Here is a 26125-nt window from a genome sequence, read left to right as displayed (position 1 = left end):
ACAAACCTTACCAATGTATGGAGTTTCTCCCTGTGAACAACTCATATAATTTATTAATTGCCTGTGATTTGCACAAGCCTTCTTCAACAATGGTGTTGTCCCACTATATCTTAATTAAAATAATGCAGTTTCATTTTTGTACTTGTCAGAAACAGCTGTTATTTACAAGGAACAGATGGAGAACCCACATACAGCATGATTAATAAATTGTTGCTTTAAATTGAAGTGCTCAGAATAGACCTAATTTTTCACTAAGCGATTTTTAATGGACAAAATAAATTCCAAAACACAACCATAAAAACGTCCATATGAAACAACTAGAAGAAAAGATAATGTTCCTGCCTCCAAGTTCTTGCTAACGTATAAATGACATGATTTCTAACTTTATAGGAAACAAAAATACATTTTCCTTCCCACTGTGGCCCAAATTCAGTTCCCAGAAGTGGGTCCTGGTGACTTCAGTGAGATTCAGTGATTACAATGAACAGGAGCTCATCCTGAATCCTTCACACCTGACTCCCCATTCATTTTCTAATGGAGTGACTCCAGAGTTTTACCAGTGTAAACGAGTATATCCACTGAAAAAATCAGGAGCATTGAAAATCTTTGCCCAAACCTCTCAGGTTATATTTTAGGCTCCAGTCCTGCAAAGACTTACAAAAAATACCAGGGACTACTCATAGTTCATAAAGTTAAGCACATGCACAAGTCTTCATAGGAATAGGCCTTTTAGAGGATCAATGGGATTTTCAAAAACACTCAGCACTAGTCTACCTCTATTCCCACTGAAGATTTAATACTAAACACTATTGGAAATCCTAGCCTTAAACACCCAGTGTTTATTTGTAATTTTAAAACTACATGCTCATAGGACCATTAAGGGCCTGTTCCTCTTTAGCACTTGCTTTATTCCAGTGTTACTTCACTGAAGTCACTAAAGTTTACACTAGTGCAAATCCATAATAAATGAGAGGTGAATTGGGCCCTTTAAATCTTGATGTGATAGGAACTCAGAATTGTACCTGAAATTTTTATTTAAAACAAAATTAAAAAGTTATATGAACATGTTCTTGAATCTTTTGTCTCTTATTTCCTGGACAACAAAATCTGCCTTCAAAATGCTTTCATTTTTTGATTGCCTTTTAAGGCAAATTGTGGTGTCCAGCCATAAACTGTGTGACACACTGGACAGCAGTGTGTGTGTGTGTGTGTGTGTGTTTAGAATAACACAGAAATGTACACAACTGATAATGCAGTTTCATTATGTGATAACTTTGCTGGAAGCTTTGACAGAAATACAGGAAGCAAGCATTGTGTTTGCAGGCGAGCACAGTAAATCTCAGGTTGCTATAACATGCTACATTGGTTAACAAGCACATGTTTTTGGACTTTGAATCATACCACACTTAGTCTTTATTTATTTCATTTAAGATCCTGAACCTGAACTCTAACAGAGGCAAAATTCCCCTTGAGAGATTCCCATTGACTTCAGTGGGAGATTGGTAAGGCCCATAGTGCAATAGATTGCCCCTCTTTCATCCCCCCGTCTTTACAAACATATAAAAAGAAGTCAGATTCTGCCTTGAACTGCTTACAAAGACCCCGCCCCTTTCAACACAGAATAGCTTAACAAAGTAAGTCACTGAATACAGAGCTGGGTTGAGGATGGCATACCATTTTTGCAAAGGATTTTTGAGATTTTTTTGAAATTTGGCTTCGTCTCAAATGAGATTGAAAACCAAACATTTCAAAATTCTCAAGGAAGGAAAAATTCTGGAAACAAAACATTTTGTTTCAACTTCAACTTTTTTGTTTTTCATTATATGTCATTAATACAAAGTATTTAACCATTCAAAACAATCATTTCAAAACACAAATTCCAAATAGTTTCTTCTGAAACTGTCAGAATGGGACATGTCAACATTGTTAGCATTTTTCCTGTTTTTTCTTCCATCACAACATTTGGGGGAAATCAACCCAATTTGACAGAACACTTAGATTTCAGCAGAACTGCACATTCTTCTTCGAGAGATGTCCCTGTGGGTGCTCCACTCTAGGTGTCGGTGCGCCCCTGCGCCTTTGATCGGAGATTTCTGCAACAGTACTCGTAGTGGCCACGCATGCTCAGAGCCTGGCCCCCACTCTGAGTATACCTCTAGTGAGCATGTGCGGCCGGTTCCCTCAGTTCCTTCTCTACCGTCCCGGCTTGAGACAGAGCTCAGCAGACTCCTTAAAGAATTTCTTTCCTCATCTTAAAATAACTTGTAGTTAGACAGTTTCTTGTTAGTTAGTGTTACCTACCTTTTTTCTACTGTTTGAAAAAAAAATATTTTTTTTATTCTCTCAGCCGCTTCAAATATGCCTGGCTCCACAGGCTTTAAGCACTGCTCCTCCTGTAAGGACGCTATCCCTCTCTCCGATGGACATTCTCAGTGCATAAAATGTTTGGGGGAGACCCATATTCCCCAAAAACGTGCTCACCACAGTAAACTAAACTCCAAAGCGAGAAAGGACAGAGAGATAAAACTCAAACTTATTTTACTTCAGAAATCCCTAGGGTCCGCCTCAGACTCTGGCACGGACTCTGCCTCCACTCACCAACACAGCTCTCCCACTTCTAAAAAGCAGAAGGAAGCAGCAAAACGAGGACACCTTCTGTCAAATTCAAAAGAAGCACTTAGACACAAACCTTCTCTGGTCAGATCCACAGTCTCCTTACCGGTGCTTCCCCGCCTGAGCACTTTCGACGAGCCGGACTCCTCCAGCACCGCGTTAAACCCGCCTGTGCTTTCAGCGGCAGAGCGAGGCTCCGGTGCCGAGGCGACAGGCTTTCAGTTGCCTGTCTCGATTATGGCACCTATCGGCACCGCGATGAACACGGTGCCGACAAATCAGGCCCCCCCGTGGCACTGCAGCCTGCTATTAATAGCACGGCACCTACTACAGCACCGGCATTAACAACACTACTTGGCACGGAGCCAAGACTAACAACTCCGGTGCCAGCCCGAGTTCCCTCACAGCAATTCTATCAGCCTTCGCCTTCAGCTGCCTCAGCTCTGCCGTTTACCCAGTCAAGTGACCTCCTAGTGTCACCTACGCTGCAATCGCCATTCTTAAAGACTGCTTCTCCCTGACGAATGATTCAGGGTCCGAACAGCCTTCCTCCAGTGAGGAGGAGTCTGAACTACAGGGTGATGTTTCAATACAATCAGAATTCCATCCTCGGAGTCCTGTCACCCGCGGGCACAGGAAAATTGTCTCAGACCACCCTCGAGACCCTGCCTCTCCTGGTGTGTTAACCCCTGGATGGCACCACCTATGGCTTTTCCACCACCATGGCAGTATTTGGCCCATGTGGCATCTTTCCCTCGGCAGCACACCTGCTATTTCCAATCAGACGAGACCGCGAACGTCCAAAAATCATATGGACTCACTTGCGGCACCCTCCCATTCTCAGGATCAATTAATCCTGCTCCTGACCCAATACAACTGAAGTACCAACTGAAGCAATGCCTGAAGAAGCTTTACCTCCCTCCCCAATCTACCACCTCAGATGATTTTTCGAAATTCCAGGATCTCTTTAAAAGGGTTGCCAGTGAGCTTAAGATCAATCTAGAGGAAGTACGGAACAACAACATGAGTTAACGGACATCCTGCAACCCTCTTCTTCATCCAGACTGGCATTACCAATTAATGCAGCCCTTCTGGAACCTGCTAATCCATCTGGCAGGCTCCAGCCACAACCACCAGCCTACCTGCAAACAAGCGGACTGCAAATACTTCATTCCCTCTAAGGGCTCTGAATTCCTTTTCTCACATCCTGCGCCAAACTCACTGGTAGTGGACGCAGCCAATCAAGGAACAAACAACAGTATTTTCGCCATACCCAGCCAACAAGGAAGGCAAATGCTTAGACCTGCTGGGTCGCAAAGTGTATGCCTCTTCAACTTACAATTTTGAATTGCCAATTATACCGCAATTCTGGCAAAGTCGACCATAGAAACTATATACAAGTTCATGGACTTTATTGAACACATTCAGACTACAAGAAACACAGTTTACCAGCTTTAGTGTCAAGGGCCAAATCATATCATGCATGGCTCTTCCAAGCAACTCTGGGATTCAGCCAATACTGCAGCAAGATCCACCGCTACAGTGGTGGTGCTCATGCGCTGAGGTTCATGGCTTCTCCTCTTCCTCTTTCCTCGTGAGGTTCAGAGCCCATAGAGGATCTCCTTTTGATGGTGATAAACTCTTGCTTCCACCACTAATGAGGTGCTCCACTCAATGAAGGACTCAGGGCAACTCTTGATCCTTAGGCATCCAAACCCTACAACCAGAAGGCGACAGTACAGATATCAACCTTAACCACCGTCCACGCTACCCCTCATATACTCAGCATTTCCCAAGATCTCAGGATCAACAACACACCACCAACGCCAGAGACCCAGATACCAGCGGCGTCGCCCAATTCTTCCGGGATGGCCCAACTTCCACCAACTAAATAAGCAGATTTGAACCTTTGTCAGGGTCTCGTAAACATCGTCCCAACTTTAGCGTATGCACTGCCTACAATATCTTGGACACCGCTACAGCCATTTTTGCACCAATGGCAGAATATTACCACCGACAAGTGGTTCTAGAGGTCATCACAACTGGGTATTCTATCCCCTTCCTCTCGTCCTCGCCCCACCCACCCTCCCTCCCCATCCCTCTTCAGGGACACCTTTCATGAGCCCACACCTCAGCAAGAAGTACAACATCTCCTTCATCTGGGTGCTATCGAACTTGTGCCCAAATGCCACAAGGGGAAGGATTCTACTCCCTTATTTCTTAACAGAAAGAAAACTGGAGGATGGGATTGATCCTCGACCTCAGGAGGCTCAACAAATTTGTCAAAAAGCAAAAGTTCAAGATGGTTACTCTCACCACCATGATTCCAGCCTGGAGCAGGGCGATTGGTTTTCAGCCCTCAACCTACAAGACGCCTACTTTCACGTCACTATCCACCCAGCCCACAGACGTTTTCTTCATTTACCCTCAGCTCAACACGTTTCCAATACAGAGTTCTACCATTTGGCCTTTCCACTGCCCTCGAGTTTTCTCCAAGCTCCTAGTGGTAGTCACTGCCTACCTCAGGAAAAAGGAGTCATAATATTCCTACCTTGACGATTGCCTCCTAAGGCCTCCACATTCGATGAGCCCTCGCTTCACGCAAATCACCATCGAGTGCTTCCAATCCCTGGGCCTGCAAATAAACGAAAACAAATCCACATTAAGTCCTAGCCCAGCACCTGGAGTTTATAGGAGCGAGCCTCGACTCCACAACGGACTGGCATCTCTCCCACCCAACCGATTCAATACCATAAAACTGCTGGCTACAAGACTTCGCAACAGCCCCCAGGTCACCGCCCGAGACTGCCCCAACTACTAGGGCCATGTCCTCGTGCACTTTCGTGGTCCACAACGCACATCTCCACTGAGGTGCTTCCAAGCTTGGCTGGCCACAGTTTACAACCAAACATGCACTCACTAAACAACAATTGGCCATACCCCTTACCGAGTCAAGACACTCTCATATGGTGGACAGTCCCCTACAACCTCTGCTCTGGAGTCCCCTTCCTCCAGACCCCAACTCTGATGATGGCGACCGATTGCTGCATCCTCACGGCTGGGGGCCCACATCTCTCACCAAAAAGTCCATGGGCTATGGTCTCATTCCGAGACCTCTCTGCACATAAACGTTCTAGAACTTCGAGCTATACGGAATGCCTGCCGCTGCTTCCTTCCACTAATCAAGAATCAGCATGTACGCATAATGACAGACAACATTGCCTGCATGTTCTACGTAAACAGACAAGGACAGGCTCGTTCCCACTTTCTTTGCTCAGAGGCCATAAAACTCTGGAATTGGTGCCTTGCGAGCCACAATCCACATATCAGCTGCTTATCTCCCAGGGTGATGAACACCACTGCCAACGAGTTAAGCAGACGTTTCCCTTTCGGAGCATGAATGGGAGATAGACGAGGGAATCATTTACAACATATTTCGAACTTGGGTCACCCAACCATTAGATCTTCTTCACAACCACGAAAAACACGAAATGCCTCAATTTCTGCTCCAGGGCGAGGACTGGCAAACACTCCCTCAGAGACGCATTCATGAACTCATGGCACGGGACTTCTCTTATGCCATTTCCCCAATACCATTGCTCAACAGGGTCCTCATAAAGATACGACGGATCTTGCCAGGGTGATCTTGATCGCACCTTCATGGCCGAGACAACCGTGCTTCCCTTTCACCAGAATGTCCAATTCAACCACCGATCTCCCTGCCTCTCATCCCGAAACCTCTTATCACAGCAACGCGGCCGGCTTCTTCACCCCAGTTCTCCATGCTTCATCTCAAAGTGCCTGTACTGCATGGTTCTCTCAACGAGAACTAGACTGTTCCAATCAGTTCAGAGGGTACCTCTACACAGCAGAACACAATCCAGCTGTACCACCTATCTCCGAAAGTGGAAACGATTCACAAAATGGTGCTCAACCAAACAACTGTCTCCTACTTCTGCCCTCTTCCCTGCATACTCGACTATCTATTGGACATTAAGCAATCCGGCCTTTCTTCAGCTCCATCAGAGTGCCACTTAGCTGCCATCACAACCTTTCATGGTACAGTTGACCAATACCTCAGGTCTTCGCTCATCCCATCACCAAAGTGTTTCCTGAAGGGACTCCAAGCCCTAATATCCAGACATTAAGCCACCAACCCCTCCATGGATCTTCACCTAGTATTGTCCTGTTTAACTCATCAAACCCTTTGAGCCCTTAGCCACCTGCTCCCTATTGCACCTTCGATGAAAACAGCCTTTTGGTGGCCATTACCTCCGCCAGACCGGGGCAGGCGAGATAGCAGCCCTTATGGCAGATCCACCATATATGCTCTTCTTCAGGACAAAGTTACTCTACGCCTACACCCTAAAAAATTCCTTCCAAAAGTTCATGCTTCATTTCACATCAATGAACCAATACATCTACCAACTTTTTTTCTGAAACCACATGCAAACTCCTTCGAAGCCACAATGCACACACTTGATGTGAGCAGGGCCTTATCCTTCTATTTGACAGAACCAAATCCTTCAGAAACTCTCCTAGACTCTTTGTCTCCATCGCAGAGCACTCCAAAGGCATGGCTATCTCTACCCAGAGACTTTCGTAAAACTGGATCTCAATTGCATACGACTCTGCATTATCAGATAAAGAACATTATACCTCCAGCATTGATCAGATAAAAAAACACATTCCACTAGATCTGTATCTACCTCTGTAGCCTTCTTACATAAAGTACATTGTCTGACATTTGTAGAGCAAGCCACTTTGGTCCTCCAAGCACACATTTGTCAAATACTATGCCCTTACTCAGGGCCCTCTCTCTGACACTCGATTTAGGCAGGGCCAGTATTATCTACTGCATTCCTGCCAGATCCGAAGTCCTACCTCCTTGAGATTACACTGCTTAGAAGTCACCTAGAGTGGAGCACCCACAGGTTACATCTCTTGAAGAAGAGAGGAGGTTACTCACCTTGTGCAGTAACTGACGTTCTTCGAGATGAGTGTCCCTGTGGGTGTTCCACTACCCACCCTCCTCCCCTCTACTTCGGAGTTGGGTAGCCTCCGTTGTAGAGAAGGAACTGAGGGAACGGCCGCGCATCTCACTAGAGGTATACTCAGAGCGGGGGCCAGGCTCTGAGCATGCGTGGCCGCTACGAGTACTGCTGCAGAAATCTCCGATCAAAGGCGCAGGGGCGCACCGACACCTAGAGTGGAGCACCCACAGGGACACTCATCTCGAAGAACGTCAGTTACTGCACACGGTGAGTAACCTCCTCTTCTGTTGGAATGTGGTTCTGTCAAAGTTTCTCTCAGCAGCTGTAACTGAATACATTCATTGCTTTCACTGCTTTCAACAGGTGCTGGTGTGTGAATGGCAGGTTTAGATAATTTGGAATTCCTGTAAATGATGTATGCCTACAGCATTACTTGGGGGCCATATTGCAATTCTTTAGGTGGTTTTCAAGATTCTGCATCTCTATCTACTTCCTCTTTTGCTTCATTTTCTTTTCCCACTCTCTGCCCTGCATCAGCCTTTTTGTCTGGAACAACCTTCCTCCCCCATACACCTAGCAGCCTCCATTCTCCCACTTTAAATTCCTCCTCAAAACCTGCACGTTTGTTCTAGTCTAATTCTTTTCCCAATCCCTAGTCTCCCATACCAAATGCCAATAGACCTAACAATCAGGTTTTTTAAAGAAAAAACACTAAACTTGCTGTCTCAACAGTGTTTTCCACTCTCCTTTGTTTATCTCCCTACTATTCTCTCTCACTTTATTTGATATCTTTACTCATTCTGTTCTGTCTTTATTCAATTAAGCTTTTTGTGACACTTTTGTTATAAGCCAATGGCAGGGTGGTAACTATTCTGATCCTTACTTTTATGTATATATATATAATATATGTTATAGCTATGTCAACATTTACACGTAAGCCTACTATGTGTTTTCACCTCTATACTCGTTGAATAAATTCTATTATAAAGTCACTGGTCTTTGTAATGTTGAGTTTTGATGTACTTTATACTAGTGAATTGCAGCATTTTGGGTAACTACTGTCTTAACCCTACTCTACCAAAGATACCTGCTCCTTTTAGATGAAAATCCTGATTATTTTTAAAACAAACAAACAAACCAGCAAACAACGCCCCCCACAATAAATAGAGTGATGACAGTGAATGATCTGTTAAATCATTTCCTTTGTTGTTTTCTTTTTTCCCCCTCCTCCCCAGCAATTACAGTGCATTGTTAGGAGTGTGGATTTATGGCTTCTTTGTTGTGATCCTGCTGGTACTGGACCTTTTATATTACTCATCAATGAACTACGATATTTGCAAATTTTACCTGGCAAGGTGGGGAATCCAGGGAAAGTGGATGACACAGGCACAGAGCCGATGGATTAACCCTGCTCAGAATCCAAGCCACGTACAGACTCAGCCTCAGTCTCAGCCTCAAATGTCACAGGCAGTACATACTTTAAAAGGAGATGTTTTAAACCCACCATTGATGTCTTTTCAGAGTTCATCTGCCTGGTAAGTTAAGATACTTTTGTACCATATTCTTTTGTGGTATAAACAATCAGCTATCTTTTTGGAACATCATTATCAATTATGCGCCAGATCCTCAGCTGGTATATATTGGCATAGCTCCATTGAAGTCATCAGCAGAGGATCCGTACCATATAAATTTTACAGTATGAACTGCATTATAGAATTACCCTTCAGAAGAAATGAATCAGCTTCATTGAAAATTATGATAAAAATATGATTGTCTCTAGAGAAGTGTGTGCTGGAGGTAATGGAGGTAAGTAAATTTACAGTACTGTGTGAATATAAATAGGTTTGGAAGGATTAAATTTTTAACAGTAAATGTCATTAAATGTCAATTTCACTGTACACACACACCAACAAAAATATATTTCTACTGATAATCAAAATATACAGATCAGCCAAGTAAGAAAAATGCTGCTTGAGAACTTAGAGTTTGATTTAAGAATATTTACTTTGTATATTTTGACATGTGATGTTGACAATTTGTGTTTTAACAGTGATAAAACTTTAACTTTTTGAATCTCAATATCTACTGTCATTAAATAATTATTGTCTGATACCCTGCATTGCCTGACCTTCCCATAATTTCTGCATACTTTTACAATTTAAATCAATAAAAATAAAAAAACCTTAAAAATAAACATTGATATTATCTATCAACATTATAAAAAAAATAATGAATTCTGCGAAACTAAATATAAACAAGGTTACAATCTTTGCTTCTACAGTCTCCACTGAAGAGTTAATTATTAATCTAGCATGCAAATAAAATTCTAAATGTACCAAAAGTTTTGCCATGTATAGCAATTAATCTGTTTTCAGTTTAAAAAAAAACAACACATTAACTCCAAGTATTCAATGTAAACACTAAGAAGTGGAAAACAGTTTTAATTAGAGATGTGAGAAATCCATACTATCCACTGAGACACAGAAACAATGTGAAAACTAGCTTAATGTCTTATCTACTTAGCCACAGAAATATAGCTGTATGTTACAGTGGGGAAAAAATGTTTCTACGGATTTATTTCTGCCATGTTGTATACATGTATGTCAAAATGTGTTTTAATACCAACAGGTTCTATAGCACTTAAGGTTTTTAAATTATCTATTATTTGTGTGGTGCCATGGGCGGATATGGTGCTCTACAAAAATATAAGAAGGAAGGGCCCCAACTCAAAGAATTTATAATCTAAGGGATAGTACCGTGAATGTAGACAACATTCCGACAATGGCAGTGGAGGAGAGTTACAAAAGTTAACAATCAAGGGTTGCAAAAATTAATGATCATTTTGGGGTTTGTTTTGCTTCCTGTGCAGAGTGTATGGTCAGGCACTGGAATAGGGTTGGTGTGAACAGTTAACTGAAAGACACAGAGCTGGTCAAGAATTTTCTGATGGAAAATGCCCTTATCACAAAAAAAATCAAAACTTTTAAACCTTCAGCAGCCTGCCTCAAAGGTTCTTTGTAGTATGTTGGTCTCAGGATATGAGAGACACAAGGTGGATGAGATAAAAATTGTGGGGGAAATTGGTGGAAGAGACAAGCTTTCATGCTTCACAGAGTGAGGTCTGGAAAAGGCAACCAGAGAGTCACAGCTGAATACAAGAGGAACAGACTGTTAAGCATAAGGCGTTAACACATGTTGCAAGAGACTCCTTGAAATGAAGTGGGCAATTAACACCACTACAGTCATAGGACAAAGGAGGAGGAGTAGGTTACAAATTGTTGTAAAGAGCCATAAAACCAGTGTCTTCGTTGAAGCCAGGATTTTTAGTATCTAGCAGAGTTATGAATTAAGTTCCCAGGCTCATCTTTTGAAGGTATTATGCAAGTTTCCTTTGAGGATGAGGACTGATCAGATATGGAGTGATTGCTTTGTGGAAAAGTGTTCACCCACAGGTGACAGGGCATTTTTGTCTTTTATCATTTTTCTGCATAGGTTCATTCGTGAGTACTGTGATTGTTTGGTTTCACCCACATAGTTGTTGTTGGGGCATTTGATGCACTGGATGAGGTATATCGCATGTGATGGGGATATATAGGAAACATGGATCTTGAAAGGTGTGTTGTAGGGGTGAGGATATTGATTATCGTAACAATGGAGATATGCCTGCAGGCTTTGTTCTGGCAGATGGTTTGAGCTGGTGTGCGGTGGTCTTTGAGGAGCTTGTTTCTGATGGTAAGCTTTGTGTGGTAGGGAGGCTGTTTGATGGCCAGAAGATGAGGATTGGGGAAAGATTTCTTTCAAAATATGGTCTCCATCAAGAATGGGTTGCATTTGTTCAGTGATTCCCTTATAGGTTCGAGTGAGGGTTGTAGGTAACAACTAGAGGTACAACCACACTTGCAAGTGGATACAATTACTTGTCAGTATACTGCTAGAACCTGCCTGTACCCACACTGAATGTCCACCTATCCTGTGCTGGGCAGAGATATATGCCACGCCTTCATTCACACTGTCCCTTTCAGCGTGCGTTGTTAGTGCTGACATGTCAGGGCAGTAGCCCAGAGTCCTAGGGTTGCCACTCATCTGGGTTTTACCTGAACAGTCTGGTTTTTGGCTTCTGTGTCTGGGTGCCATTTGACAAGCCCTGATGTCCAGTTTTAAGTGAAACACATAAGCAACACCAACAACCTTACTGTTTCAATATGTTGTTTAGTACTTAAATATACAATTGTATGTTTGTGTTATTTTACATTACATATGTGAAAATATGCACTGTTCATATATTGAACTTCAAATGTCACGTAACTAAGCCTAGCACTTTGTGGTGACTCGTTTTGACATATATATATTTTACTCTTGGGGGCATTCTGCACCAAAAAATAAAAATTCTGGGCCAAAAAATAAAAATGCTGCAACATTTGTCAAAATAACAAACACCAGTTTCAATTATTTTGGTAATTTATTTCAAAATACCTGTCAGTAAGTATGTGTGTAACAATGCAGAGACACAAAAATTCCCCCAGAAGTAGAGAGTTAAAGAAACCCCTATGACAACCCAGTATTTCTTTCTCTGTCTCTCCCAACAACTCCCTGAAATTATAGTAAGATTTCAGAGGATGGGTTTTCCAAACTCTGCGGGGACCATTGACAGAACGCATGTACCTATACTTTGCCTACTGAAAGGGACCAGTGAATAAGTAAACTGTGAAGTTTAGTATTCACTGGTTCGTCAAGGCTCAGTGGACCATAAGCAGTCAGTTCATGAACATGAATGCAGAACACGTGGGAAAGGTCCATGACACCCAGGTGTTCAGGGCTGTACTGCAGGACAAAATAAAGGACTTTACTACCCGGAAATGATATGACTAAACATGATGTTTCTGTGCCGGGGCCCATTCAGTGCTGCCACTGCCCCTCTCCCCACCGTGGCACGAGGTTTGGGAGGCTTAGCCTCCCCCAGCCTCCATTACATGCCGCCCATGCTTGGGATGCCAGCGTGGCCAAAGCACTTTGGCTTATTGTGACATGTGGTGCTTTGCATAACGTAGATGAGGCTAAAGGGAAATAATTCCATAGCAAGTGGGCACAGTCCAGAACTGCTTTCTAAAGCCTGTAGTGGCAACCTGACCCCACCCATTGCACAGAGCTTATGGTTCCCAGCAGGCCAGGGAAATGTGTGATGGTGTGTGACCGTACATAGTGAAACAATGGGCAGCCAGAAGATGACTGGGGAGTGTGGCAAGATACACTATTGTGATGCTACGATGCTGCTCAAACAGCACACTAGAGCATGGTCACATACTTCAGTCATGAGATACCTCAGTGGATTTCAATCCCCTGCAATTAATGTACTAATAAAAAGCAAACAATTGGGGGAGGACCCTCCAGGTCAATATCTTTGGCCATGGCTTTGTGCAGTGGTATAGTTTTCCAGCAACTATTCCTTGGGGTGGCCCATGAGGAGGCTGGCATATTGGGCAGCCATTCTAATTCCTGTGGTTTAGACAGTGTTTGTTGTTAAATGTAATGTTGTTATAGGTGAGGATGTGTTTGAGGTGAATATCTGAGTGCTGTCAGTGTCAGACTGAAATGCCTTCATTGTGAAGGATGTTGGTGTATGGGGGATGACATCCTTAGTGAAAAGGATGGTATTCTGAGGCACATTGTTAATGTTGCAGAGTTTCTGGGGGAAGCAGGTTGTGGTCTCAGGATGGTCTCTGTGATATTCTTTCAGTAGTGCTGTTGCCATAAATGATGAGCCTGGGGTCCTTTGTGTATCTTGGGAAACATGTATAAGTCCGTGGGGTGGGTTTGTGGAGAGGTGAAAGCCATTTCAGTTCTCTCAAGCAGGGCTGTCCAAGAGGGGAGTGCAAGTGGGGCAATTTTCCCTAGGCCTTGCAGGGGCCCCCAGGAGACTATAGTATTCTATAGTATTGCAACTTTTTTTATGGAAGGAGCCCCTGAAATTGCTTTGCCCCAGACCCCTTAATCCTCTGGGCAGCCTTGCTCTCAAAACAGAATTTTTCTGGAAATCCTTTCCAAATAAATAAATTTGGCATTTTTGATTTTTCATCCCAATTAGGGACAACTTCATATTTTTGAAAACATGGTCCCAAATTGGGATGAAAAGTCAAAAATGCTAATGGTGGGGAGGGAGAAGGGACTTCTTTTCCAGCCAGCTCTAGAAACAAGTGTTGGGGAGGAGGAGGCGGGGAAGAGTGATATTGATACAATAGCAAAGGAAAGCTGTTCTAAGTGAAGAGGACAGAGTGGCACAAGTGGGAGACAGACCTCACGAGCAGGCACAGCATATGGCACAAACAGGAGAAACTGAAGAATGTGCTGTAGAGGCAGAATGGGGGTGGATCTCGATGGTGCACGTGTGGGATTTTAACTTGATGTGAAGAACGAGAAAGCCAATTAAGAGCTCTGGGTAGAATGGGTGAAACGGCATAAAAGGAAGTTGGTTCTCCCCAGTGGATCAGGGAGTTGTACATCATGGCCCAGTGGAAGGTTTGGTAGTGGGGACTATGAACCACTAAGGTATTTCACAAATGTTTCAAAATAGAAGGATAAGCACTAATTTTTTCAAACAGGGACAGTGTTTGTACAGTAACTAACACAATGGGGCCCTGACCCTGAGTGAGACCTTTCAGTGCTACCACGATACAAATAATAAAGTACTAGTCCTATGATTAATACTTTTGCCTGACTTACTTAATAAAAGGAATCCTAGAGCACAGTTTTTTAATAATCCACATTTACTTTCATTTCTAACCAGGAGTTTGGAAGCAGGCACACTTGGAACTGTAGTCAGAGCTGGATTCATTCAGTACAGTGCAGAGTTAAGTCGATGTAAGACAGCTTATGTTGACCTAACTCTGGAAGCATCCATGCTACCGTGTAGCTCCCAGTGATGTAAGATGCCCACTACACCGACCTAATAATATCACTTCCGTGAGAGGTATAGTGCGTAGCTCAATGTAGTTAGGGCAACAGTGTCTGTATAGATACTGCATTACAGTACTTACATTGATTGTTGGCGCATGCAGGGCTCAAAGCTGGACTCCCACACAGGGGGTGGAGGGAGGTGTTCAGCTGTGAGCCCCATGCCAGACTGACAGCCTGGGCTCTCAGCCCCCACACTTATGTCGGTTCAAGTGTTCCTGGTCAGGACACACACCGCCGACAGGAGAAAGGGTAGTGTGGACATGAAAAAACACAGTAGTTACTGCAGTGGCTTTAGGTCAATCTAACATAGGTCAATTTAATTTTGTAGTTTAGACAAGGCCTTACTGTTTCAGTTAAAGAGCCTTTATGCTACTACTTGAGAGAAGCTTATTTGTGCTTGGCTGTAAATATTGAATCTCATTATGACTTGTTTCACATGCATCCCTGCCAACTCACTTTTCTTGCTCCCATCACTAGAGATGGATCCAAATAAAACTCTCAATTCTGAAATCCTAGAACTGTGTGTGGCCCCCAAACCAGCTCCCATCTGAATTTGATAAGTGGCCTCTATCTTCATAATGGGCTGCATGAAAACTCCAGCGCCAGACATCCCTGAAGTTTTAGGTGTCCAAATCTGGTGTCTAACTTTATTGGTTGGACCCTTTCAACCCACCACAAAAACCTTTATGCCTACTCTGTCTTCCAACAATTTTATCACTAAGGGTATGGCTACACTTACACTTTACAGAGCTGCAACTTTCGCGCTGAGGGATGTGAAAAAACACCCCCCTGAGTGCTGCAAGATACAGCGCTGTAAAGCGTCAGTGTAATCAGCAGCACGCTACACCCGTAGAGGATATGGTTTACGCAGCTCCCAGCACTGCCGCTCCGACCACACTCACACTTCAAAGCGCTGCTGCGGCAGCGCTTTGAAATTCCAAGTGTAGCCATACCCTAACCTAAAGGAGCTGTGGCTACCATAGCATTTAACAGTTTTTAATTACTGATGTGTGATGCTTTCTTTGAAATTGCATGTCAGATACACTCTCTTTTCACAAAGGCAGGCTTGGTTTAAAATCAGAGAACTAGAAGCCTGATATTTGTAAACAAGCAGACTTTCATCATCATTTGTATACTACTAGAAAAAATAAAATTAAGAGCAGCCAATCTGAGACTTTATTTCACCTATGCTGAGTGTTGTATATTTCACCTACAGTTTCAATTCAATATCATTGTGTTCTTAGCTTGCTGTTCTAAATTGTTGTGTGCAATTAAACAGCTGCTCATTCTATTTCAGTGCTGGGAAAAGTGATTCCTGTGTAAGCCTGTGCAAAATGCTCCAGTAATTAAATGTTCAGGTTGCACGGTATAAATCCCACTTGAGAAATGCTAAAGTTAAGGTTCCTGTGCTGTTGATTGTTTTATGGTATCTAGCTTATGACAGGGAATAATACATTATTTACCTACACAATTACCCAGAAAAGTGGCTGAAATGAAGTTGCTGTTGGTAACTTAATGCAACATCTTAAAATAACAAAGAATGATGAAAGTGATTAACAGTCTTTTAACTGTATTTTCCTTAGATTTTTTTTTAAAAGGAAACAAAGCAAGTGGGGTGGATTATGCACTTAATTAGTAGACTTTAAAATTCAGGTCACATGTTAAAATAAATCTCAGTACCCTAACAATTGATATGATGTGCTCCTTCTGTCTTTGTTTCCCATGAGATTATAATTACTCCTGCCCTCTCTTTTGTTAAGAAAGTGCCTACCACATTACAGGTGTTACTGGAAATAAATAATTTTAGTTAGTCCCACTTGCACTTTGAAATTCATTCCTCTGAACGGGGTGAAGAGGGATAAATACATTCCTCTTACTGCTGCTATTGTGTGGCTAGAGAAATTCTATAGCATCAGATCCTCACACCTAACCTCTCGTCTACAAGGTTGGGTCAATAGTGCTGTAGCACACAGATATAATGGGGGAACTGTATCTTGGCAACCGTAGAGAAGAGAAATTTCAACTTTTGTCCAAAACTAAAACCAGACAAATATGGCACCTTCTTACTCAGCAGATCTATGTCCTTTATGTATCTAGTGTTGGGTTTGTTGACTTTATGGCAAAAAGGGGCTTTTAAACACCATTTTACTCCTGTTTTCACTATGCAGCTGTCACAAATCCACAGGAGCAGTGCTATTACATCAGCTTTGGAACAATCTCTGGGAAAACCCCTTCTGTGGGTCTGACCTCCTAGGGCAGTGGTGTGCAAAGTTGGGGGGCATGAAGAAATTGGGATCTCACAGGATCCACTAATAGCAGGAGCAGGGTAAAAACAGACTGCGTATTGTGAGGCAGGATGGGAGTGGGATTAAAAAAATAGTCCTCCTGAGCCACAAAAAACATGAAAGCCCTGGCCAGCAGCCTCCACTCTACAGCCAACCACCTCTGCAGGCAGTGCTGCTGCCAGCAACAATGCGGACACAAGGGATTACTTTAGATGACAAATAATGGAGGAGGGAAGGCTGAGACAAATTCCATGAATGGTAAGGGGGTGTGTGACTGCAATAATTTGCACAGCACTGCCCCGGGGGGGGAATGGAGAGGAGGTCTCATTCTTCCTCCAGGGCAAGCCACGCAACTTCACTGCCTCCTTTGGAAGGAGCTATGATTGTTCAGCAAGTCTAATGGAGGCAAAAGTTGTTCAGCAAAAATTGCAGAGACCCTAAAATTAGATGTGGCTGGGGGGAAGAGGGGTTCCCTCTGTGATTTTCTCCTTACCTGAAGTTAGGATATTTAAGAATTGTGCTGTGTGTATTTCATAAGACACAAACTCTCTCTTGCACATTGTCCCAGCAGCAGCCTTTGTGCTGTTTGGGTTGGGCAGGGCAGGGAGAATGTGCAGTGATGTCAGAAAGGGCTTCTTTAAATCTTATAGAAAGTTTTAGGGCATTTACCCACAGAGCGTGCACAGAAGTATTGTTCAGCCAATCATAGCTTCTGTTCATTCTTAATTCATCTCTCCATCCTCTTATTAAATTACCTGTTCTTCATTAAGTTTCCATTTTTGCTGTTCACCCAGTTCAGAAAAGTTTGATTAATGTACGGTTACAATGAGATCTCTGTATTTTTTCAGTTTCTCCTAACTCAGAAACGGGTAAAGGTCCGTTGCTTTTGTGAAATTATGGTGCTTTAGTATGAAAAGAACTCTATAAATGTAAGAGTTAATCTTCATGCATTTCCAGCATATGCCACTTTTCTATCTCATTTTGGGGACGGAAGGGATACAGTGAGAGTGACACTTTTGAAGAAAGAAACAGCTCAAACCAATGTTGTTTAGGAATCTTTGGTGATAATAAACAAACTAGGACAATGTAAAAGAGAATGTTTCAAGTGCCACAATTTCTGTGTTATGAAAGCTGAAACTTAAAAGCAATAGTTTACATATTACAGTTGCTGTATCCATTCTTAGTGAGGATTTCCACAAAAGCTCCAGGATGTGTCTGTTTTTCATAGGAGAAGGTGTATAATTTAAATGGCTGTGATTTGTATATGCCCAGAGAAGCAAACAGTAAACATCACCGTGTAGATGTTAACTTTCTGCAGCTGAATTCCCATATTTTATTTCATGACAACTGAGTAAAAGAAAATACTCTGGGGATATAAAGTAAATATGAGACTTAATGCCAGCTGTCTTGGGTTGTTGTTTTTTTCTTTGTAATTTAAATATATCTTGGTCTCAAATCTTTTTACTACATTTATAAGGAGTCATATTCCAAATCTGGCAACCTTCCTGCACATGGGACTGCCACTGAAGTGAGAATTCAAATACAGACTAGGGCCCTCAGGTGCACAGTAATTACTCAGCTGCATAGTAATTAGCCGACTACAGTAATATGTAAATATAAAACTCTTAATACCGTGACTGCATAGCTGTTCGTTTTTTTAAATATATAGGGCTCAGTAACATGGTTAGCAGTTTTACTGTGACATTAATAATAAAAAAGAACTCCTGTCTTCACTTTTTAAAGTTTTATAGATAACTTTCAATGATTTATCTTTTCTTTTTCCCTCCCCTTCTCCTGAAGCATTAAACGGGGATCATACGTTAGGATCAGGTGAGCATATCCCACATGCTCAGTTTCCTGTGACTGCAGGAGACAGGCAGTGGTGGGTCCCACTCAGTGTTCCCCTGTCTTTCTATGTTTTCCTCCATCCTCACACAAAGCTATTCCCTTTTCTCCTAATGTCTTTAGTTGGGAGAAATAAGTAGTTGCTTCCTTTAGTTGATCCTTATTTTCCCCTCCTATTTCAGCAGGAAAGACACTGCATGATATAATAGTAGCTCAGATCATAAGTGTCATCTCTGAATAGGGTGACCAGATGTCCCAATTTTATAAGGATAGTCCCAATGTTTGGGACTTTTTCTTATACAGGCACCTATTACCCCGCATACTGTGTCCCAATTTTTCACATTTACTGTCTGGTCACCCTATCTCTGATACAGCCCATATTTGGGGAATGACCTCAATATTAAGTCTTCTCCAATTTAATTATTATGCTATTAATTAAAGTGAGGTGCAGGTTCAATAGCATTATGTTTTTAGATGGCCCTTTATCAAATTATTGACACACTTCCCACTTTATATTTAAATTTCCATTGCTCCAAGTGCCAATTCCAGGACCTTGAAGTATTTCAGCAATGCTACAATTCTAGCCATAAAGCTTTTAATTTTACATAGACAGAAGTGTCTCAAACATATCCAAGTTTCCTTGCTGGTTAGTTGGTCTCCCTCTACTTAGCAAAATGAGGGGTTTTTTGGGGGTGGGGGGGGGGTTAAAGAATTGCCAGTGTCTTACTGGTTAACATAGTTTCTGTATATAATTAAGCTCTGTTTCAACTCAATAATAAAACCTGATATTGAAATGTTAAGAGATTTATTGATATGTGACATTGCCCAATTTGTGTGCACAGAAACACACACATACAAAGTAACACATATGTTAAAGTTAGACTCAGGACTTACAGGTTGTCAGACCACTCTGTTTTATTAGCACAGCGCTCTGCTAATACACCCAGATAATGTGAGCACCATACAAGGCACAAACTATCTTATTTATACAGATAAAAGGGGGAGGGGGGAGCACTTAGCAAGATAACAAAGGAAGCAGAATCTGATAAGTTTACCTGGGCTAGCCATGCATATCTTATTTCCTTACTAACTATTACCGATTTTCTGTTAATGTTTCGCCATTAGCACCCTTGTTTATGCCTAATGTTTCTTTTCCTGGCACCTGTATTTTAACATTTTTTATTTTTGCTTAAAGGTACATACAACAACATTTCTTTAATCCATTCTTATTTTTATAATATAATTTATTCTACTTTCACAATCCCTCCTTTTGGTCAAGCGCATATAAACTAAAGTGTTTCTGAAATTGTAAAAAGAAAATTTTCCCAGAGTATAGTAATTCTTACTTCATATTATCCCCCAAAATGTTTCATCTGTCTTGCTTTCTATATGGTGTCCAGCTCCTGAGCTTTGATGGTGCATGACCCATCAGCCTCAATGTGTTGCAATTACTTTAATACACAAACTGTTTTCGGGTCTTGCAACACAAAAATGTGTACAATATGCATGTACATCAAAAACAATCACGAAGCTGACAAAGGGCCATGCATGCAATGTGTATTACATTTTACATCAATAATTAGATCAGTGTGCAACTTCTTTTCTGTGGATAAAAGAAGGGTGACTTATAGTAGCTCACCTGGAGTCTGTTCCATCATTCTTCATGCACCCAAACAGGCATTTTGGATAGGCAAGGGAATGCAGAATCCAGCTGTTCCTGAACATCTCCTTTTGTCAGTTTTGGGATGCTTATTTGGTTAGAATTGTGCATTTATCTTTGAAAAGAATAATTAGAGATAAGAAAAAAATTAAAAACTACCTCTAAATTAAGAAACATTGGGTCTGCTGCCGTAACTACACTGAAGTCCAAGGGAGGTACACAATTGAGCCCGTTAGCTTTACTGATTTGCTGAGGAATTATTCCATGAAGCCCATTTATCTTGGTTGATACTTTGTTTGTTGAAATGGCTCATGAAATATTCATTTATGAAAAGAGAACTTGGAATGTTTTTCTACTCTAGCTAAGATGACTATTCTTGTAAATTTCCCGACCCTGCCTAAAAATCTGGGCATGCCGCTCTGGCTGATGTTGGGTTCTGAGTCTCCTCTCATATTGTTAATTGGTGTAAATCCAGAGTAACCCTACTGAAGCCAGGGGAGTTACACTGATGTGAAAGGAAAATTGGGTGCAAACAACTGTCTCCTGTGGTTGCTCTGAAATGTTACCCTTTAATTATTATGTATCCTCGATTTCCCTTCCAGCTTCCATTGGATGGTATTGTTCAGCTCTTGGACTACATTGTTATGGGTGCAATTAAATGACTGCCCATCCCAGAGATGGCAGCAATATGGTTGTGCCAGCTACTGGTTGGTAATTATGCAGTTGTGAGGAGAGAGGGGATGTGAGGATGCAAGGAGCCATCTTCTCCATGCATGGCTTACATAAGGGCCAGGCAGAATTGCAGGCCCCGTGCTTCACTAGGTACCAGGGTACACCAGAGTAAGAGGAGAAAACAGCTACCTAATGGCCTTAGTCTCTCCTTTTCTACTTCTCTAAGGTACCCATTACCCCGTGGGCAGGGATCAGTGGGGAGGAGGCAGACAGATTGCTCCTTCTGTTGCCATTCCCCTACTTGTTCTGGTCAGCTGAGCTGGCTGGTCATACAGAATGCAGTAAGTATGCTTTAAATCAAGACTGGAGGTCTTTCTAGAAGATTGCCAGAGTTCGACCAGCAGTTATTGACTTGAAACCACAAACACTGGGTGAAATTCTATGGTTTGTGTTATGGAGGAGGTCAGACTAAGTGAGCCTAGTGGGCCCTGTCTGGCCCTAAAATCTATGCATATCCAGGAGTTCAGAGAGTCGCTCTGCTCCCTTGAGACAGCAGCTGTTCCAGAGACCTTAGAGTCTAAGAAATTGTCCCAGAATCATAGCCTGTAAAGTGGACTGGGATCCTTTCACATGATGTACAAGTTACTACTTTCTCTGCACAGAACCATTTATTTCCTGCCCCAATTCAAATACTCTGTAAATTTTATTCTTAATATTTCAGTTAGTGGTTTTCATATCCTGCAACTAAGAAACGGAGGTATTTAAAGGGACAAGTCTGTCCAGTTTCCTTCTCAAAACCATGGTGCACTCTATAAAGGGTAGAGGTGGCCAGAAATGTTTAAACTGTTTGTCATAGCAGACCACTTAGGTATTTGCTTGAGACAAAGAGGGCCATGTATAGTCATAATATTATTATAACCAAAGGAGTCTGGAATCCATTACATGTTCTGCTGCCTGCTCTGTAATTGGGTTGCAGTTTTGTGCAGGGAGAGGAAAGAAAACCATAAATCTCAGAAACAGTAACTCTGATGCAGCACCGTTATTCTAACTCAAAAAGTGAGTGGATCGTACAGGCCAACTAACAGATTTTTTCTTTAGTATGGAAACCATCTGAGGGGCATTCAGTGGTCTGTGTGGTCTGAATCCAGGGCCTGGTCAACGTACATCCACAACACAAACCAACACCCTCACACGTGGCACCAGCCTCAGAAAAGAAGTTAACGACTGACTGAGACTAAACTACTCTCACACCTCAGGGTGATCCCTTCAGATCAGCACTGATGTACATTAGCAAGACCTTGCCTATGCTGCTTATTACTGCTTTTTGTGGGAGTCAGGGATTTACCACGCAAGCAATCTCTTTAAAAATATACAGATCAGACTTCAACCAGCAGCAGGTAAACCAGGACTACTGTGCAACATACAGGCCACACATGTAACGCAGAGAGATCTGTAATTGAAATGGCAGAATCAAAAATGTATGAGTATTGACAAACTGTACTCACATCCCTGTGAATATTTATTAAAAATCTGTTAAAGATTAGGTCAGATTGTGGTACTTATGCCACACCCCTGTATGGGGGACAGGGGACGGTGCAGGGGTGCACCAACCCACAAGAAGCACATGAGAGAGACTGCCTTGCTCCTAGGCTGGTGGTCTATCTGGGTTGTGCTGTGCATTAGCTGATCCAGATGGACCAGATTAGCATGCTGGCCCTAGCCAGTGGGATGGTACAGAACGAGGCTGAGGCTAACACTGTGCCTTCATTCCATTCCCAGCACCCGCCTCCATCAAAGAAGCAGCAGTGACCAGATCACAGGGATTGCTGGTGTAAAGGCTCCTGAGTGCCTCGCAGCTGGTGTGCGGTAGAGCAAGGAGCACATACAATCTGGCCCAAAATGAGCTCAAACAGATATGATTTAATAAAATGTAAATTTTCAATGGTCTGCTCTGAAATTCTGGTGTACCCAAGCTTCAATCTGGTTCCATACAATGTATCAGCTGTTTCTGCAGTTTAGACTGCTGGTTGCCACCACTATACTCCTTCTAGTAAGGAAGGTGGACCTGTCTGAACTCAAAATTATGGTACTTCACTAAGTCCTGGCGGGCTGTAGTCCTCAGAGTATCATCTTTGGCCTACTGTATTGTAAGCACGGTGCTCTGGCCATATTAAATGCAGAGGGTGAGGTGCATGACTAACATGTTTCACATGAGGGCACTGGCTCCCCTTCTGCTAGTGGTGGCAGCCATGTGTGGGGTGGTAGGTGCAGAGGGAATGGCTAATATGGAAGCTAAGGAATGGAAGAAGAGAGGGCGGGGAAATAGTTGAGAAGTGGCACAAGGGAATGAGAGGACCTCTTTCACCAGTTTGCATGGAGGTCCATAGAAAAATTAATGTAATCCCATGCATGAGACCTACCCAAATGAGCAGAATTTGGGCCATTTTATTCTAAATCGGAATAAAAAGAGACAAGAAGACCTCAACTTGTGCATACACTGAATCCCCACATTAAATAAGGGCAATAACACTAAGCAATTGTAAGGTGTAAAATAATTGATCAGAAGGTGATTTACTTTGTAATAAATTAGCTGTGCTATTTACACATACTTACACACCTCAAACACACATACACTCTGAAGTAAACCAAAGCCACCTGAATAGCTGAACGTAAAAATAAATTAGAAAACTAAGCTTGGTGGGTTTGATGCGAGAGAAGCTGAAGAATTAATGTGATTTAAAGTCAATGCCTAGTACAAATGTCAGAAAAGGCAAACCAAACACATTTCACTGTATGGTCATCCTGGTCTCTTAAAATCTATTATGCAAAAATAATGCATTTGGAATGCAAACTGCTAGTCTTACAAGGAATCTAATATCTTTGCAAGAGACTGCACTCTGCAAAAAAAACTAAGGCAAAATTATTTTAAGATGGTTCCTAGAGAAATAACTTATCTGCTCCAAAGCCCTGACCCTGAAACTTGTTGCACATCGGCAGAGCCGCTCCACCTGCACAAAGCGCCACTGAGGTCAAAGGGAGAGAAGAGAGGAGAAAGGGAAGGGGCGGGGGAGGAGAAAGGAGTGTGAGTTTCTAACTAACTGTGCACAAACATTGCAGGATTGGGATCTATTGGTTCAATCCTGCAAGGTGCTGAGCATCTTTGCCGCCCTAGTGCCTGAAATCACAATACTACATATGAGAAGAAATGCATTTTTAAACTGTCATTTGTATTAACATAATTAAAAGAATTTTGACTATTCACTAGCTGCTGTTAGCACATGAGATTAAAGCAATATGTTGAGGTTCTCCCACACTGGTGCAAAACCAGCCAATCCTATAATGTGTGTACAGCAGATGCTGCTTCCTTGATGTACAAGTTCTTCCATGTAAATTGTCTTATTCTCCTGTTTCATTTACAAGCAAAAAGAAAGGCTATATAAAGCAATGTTTTGATTTTTATACAGTTCTTGCTGTCCACAAGATTCGTAGATTTTTAGGTGGGTCTGGCTGTAACAACTCTGTTCAGTTCCTTGAAATAGGAACCCATTGTCTGCTGGGGGCCAGCTGCTTTGAGTCTTTCATCTGACTCTAGTGGACCTTTATGGACTGTTTTTGTTGGACAGAATTCAGATCTGTCTAGAGTTTTTCCTGCTGCCCAGCAGGGATCCAATCTCCCACTAAGACCAGATGTATGGTATCTAGCAGAGATGAGTTTGATCAGGAGATCATTGCAAGCATCTGGACAGCAATGTGTACCTAGAAAATGGTGTAAGTAATATGCCTAGCACAATAAGTTTAGGCATATTCAACCTGCCCAGGGCTTCCAGGAGACCTATACCGGTAAGCCCTTTGAGATAGCTGACATACAGGGGATTAGAGCCCCTTGGGTCAGGCTCGCCCACTATTTGAGAAACTGCACTGCCCTGATAGCTCAGTGGTTTGAGCACTGGCCTGCTAAATCCAGGATTGTGAGCTCAATCCTTGAGGTGGCCATTTGGGGATTGGCCCTGCTTTAAGCAGAGGTTTGGCTTAGATGACCTCCTGAGGTCCCTTCCAAACCTAAGAGTCTGTCATTCTATGCCCATACAAACTTAGAGCAGGGAGGGAAGACTTGGGCATTAGGGTTGATGTTGGGGAAGGCCAGTGCCCACAGAAAAACAATTGTGTGCCTAACTGGTTACAGGACCTGAACTTTGCACCCCATTAGGCCAACAACAAGGGCAGAGCACAGTTAAGATTCACTAGTACGTCTCAAAAACAAGTAAGATAAAAATCAGAGGGAGGGACCAGATCTGTCTCATTGGTATTAACAGGCATAAAATTAGAGTAAGTGAAAAATCAGGCTCTTAATGTTAAAAAAGCCTGCAAATATTAAAGATGAAATTTATAAAATCAAACTTGTAAAACTGTCATGGGCATAGAAATGCATGGAAAAGGTTTGTGTACTTGGTATGTTTAATCACTAGACCTAATAAGCTGCAACCTCCTGGGATTCTTTTTTACAAGTTCAAGTCTCTTAAAAAACAGTGCAAGTTCAGCTCTGAATGTTCACCATTCTTAATGTAACATAAGCTTGTTTTCTTGCAACTGGAGTTTCTAATGTCAGAGAAAGCAAAGCCAGTATTTCTAAAGTGTTATGGGTTTTATTTATTTAAAATGGACTTCTTTGTCATCATGGTCAGCAGACTTTTTTTTAATATATATAATGCAAGTGTATTTGTGGATAATATTTTTCCTGTACAAAGTATTAAAAAAACAGAGTGCCTTGTGAAGCATAAGGCTAATGGGAGATAGCTGTAGGGGTTTGTTCTGTGAACTGCATGGTATTTCATTTTACCCTGCTCTTTGCCTCTCCATCAAACTGGGACTGCTGCATTCAGCAGCATTTCACTCACAGCCAGGTCCATTTGTTACTTTGGATTAAAAGCCTTCTGTGATTAAACTAAATATCAATGTGGCCATCTGCTTGTGAAGTATTGTCAAAAAATGGCAACTAAAATATTTTAAAAGGATAATTAAAGTCTGTTCCTGCCTATGCAGACTGGGGGGAAAATATAGTGAAAATCAAGTTTGACCACCACCCACACTTGCACTTTATATAGCAT

General features: G+C 42.2%; 1 protein-coding gene across 2 annotated transcripts in view; it reads left to right on the top strand.

Annotated features, from left to right (window-relative positions):
* Positions 1–26125, top strand: part of SHISAL1 (shisa like 1) — a 114294-nt gene that overhangs the window by 63159 nt on the left and 25010 nt on the right. For both annotated transcript variants that reach the window (XM_032770914.2, XM_032770913.2), the window contains exon 4: positions 8843–9142. In XM_032770914.2, coding sequence (XP_032626805.1) covers positions 8843–9142 — 300 coding nt within the window. The remainder of the gene's footprint in view (positions 1–8842; positions 9143–26125) is intronic.

This window comes from Chelonoidis abingdonii, chromosome 1, assembly GCF_003597395.2.
Source record: "Chelonoidis abingdonii isolate Lonesome George chromosome 1, CheloAbing_2.0, whole genome shotgun sequence".
Lineage (NCBI taxonomy): Eukaryota > Metazoa > Chordata > Testudines > Testudinidae > Chelonoidis > Chelonoidis abingdonii.
The sequence above is the reverse complement of the archived record's forward strand: the minus strand, read 5'-3'. Positions and strand labels throughout refer to the sequence as shown.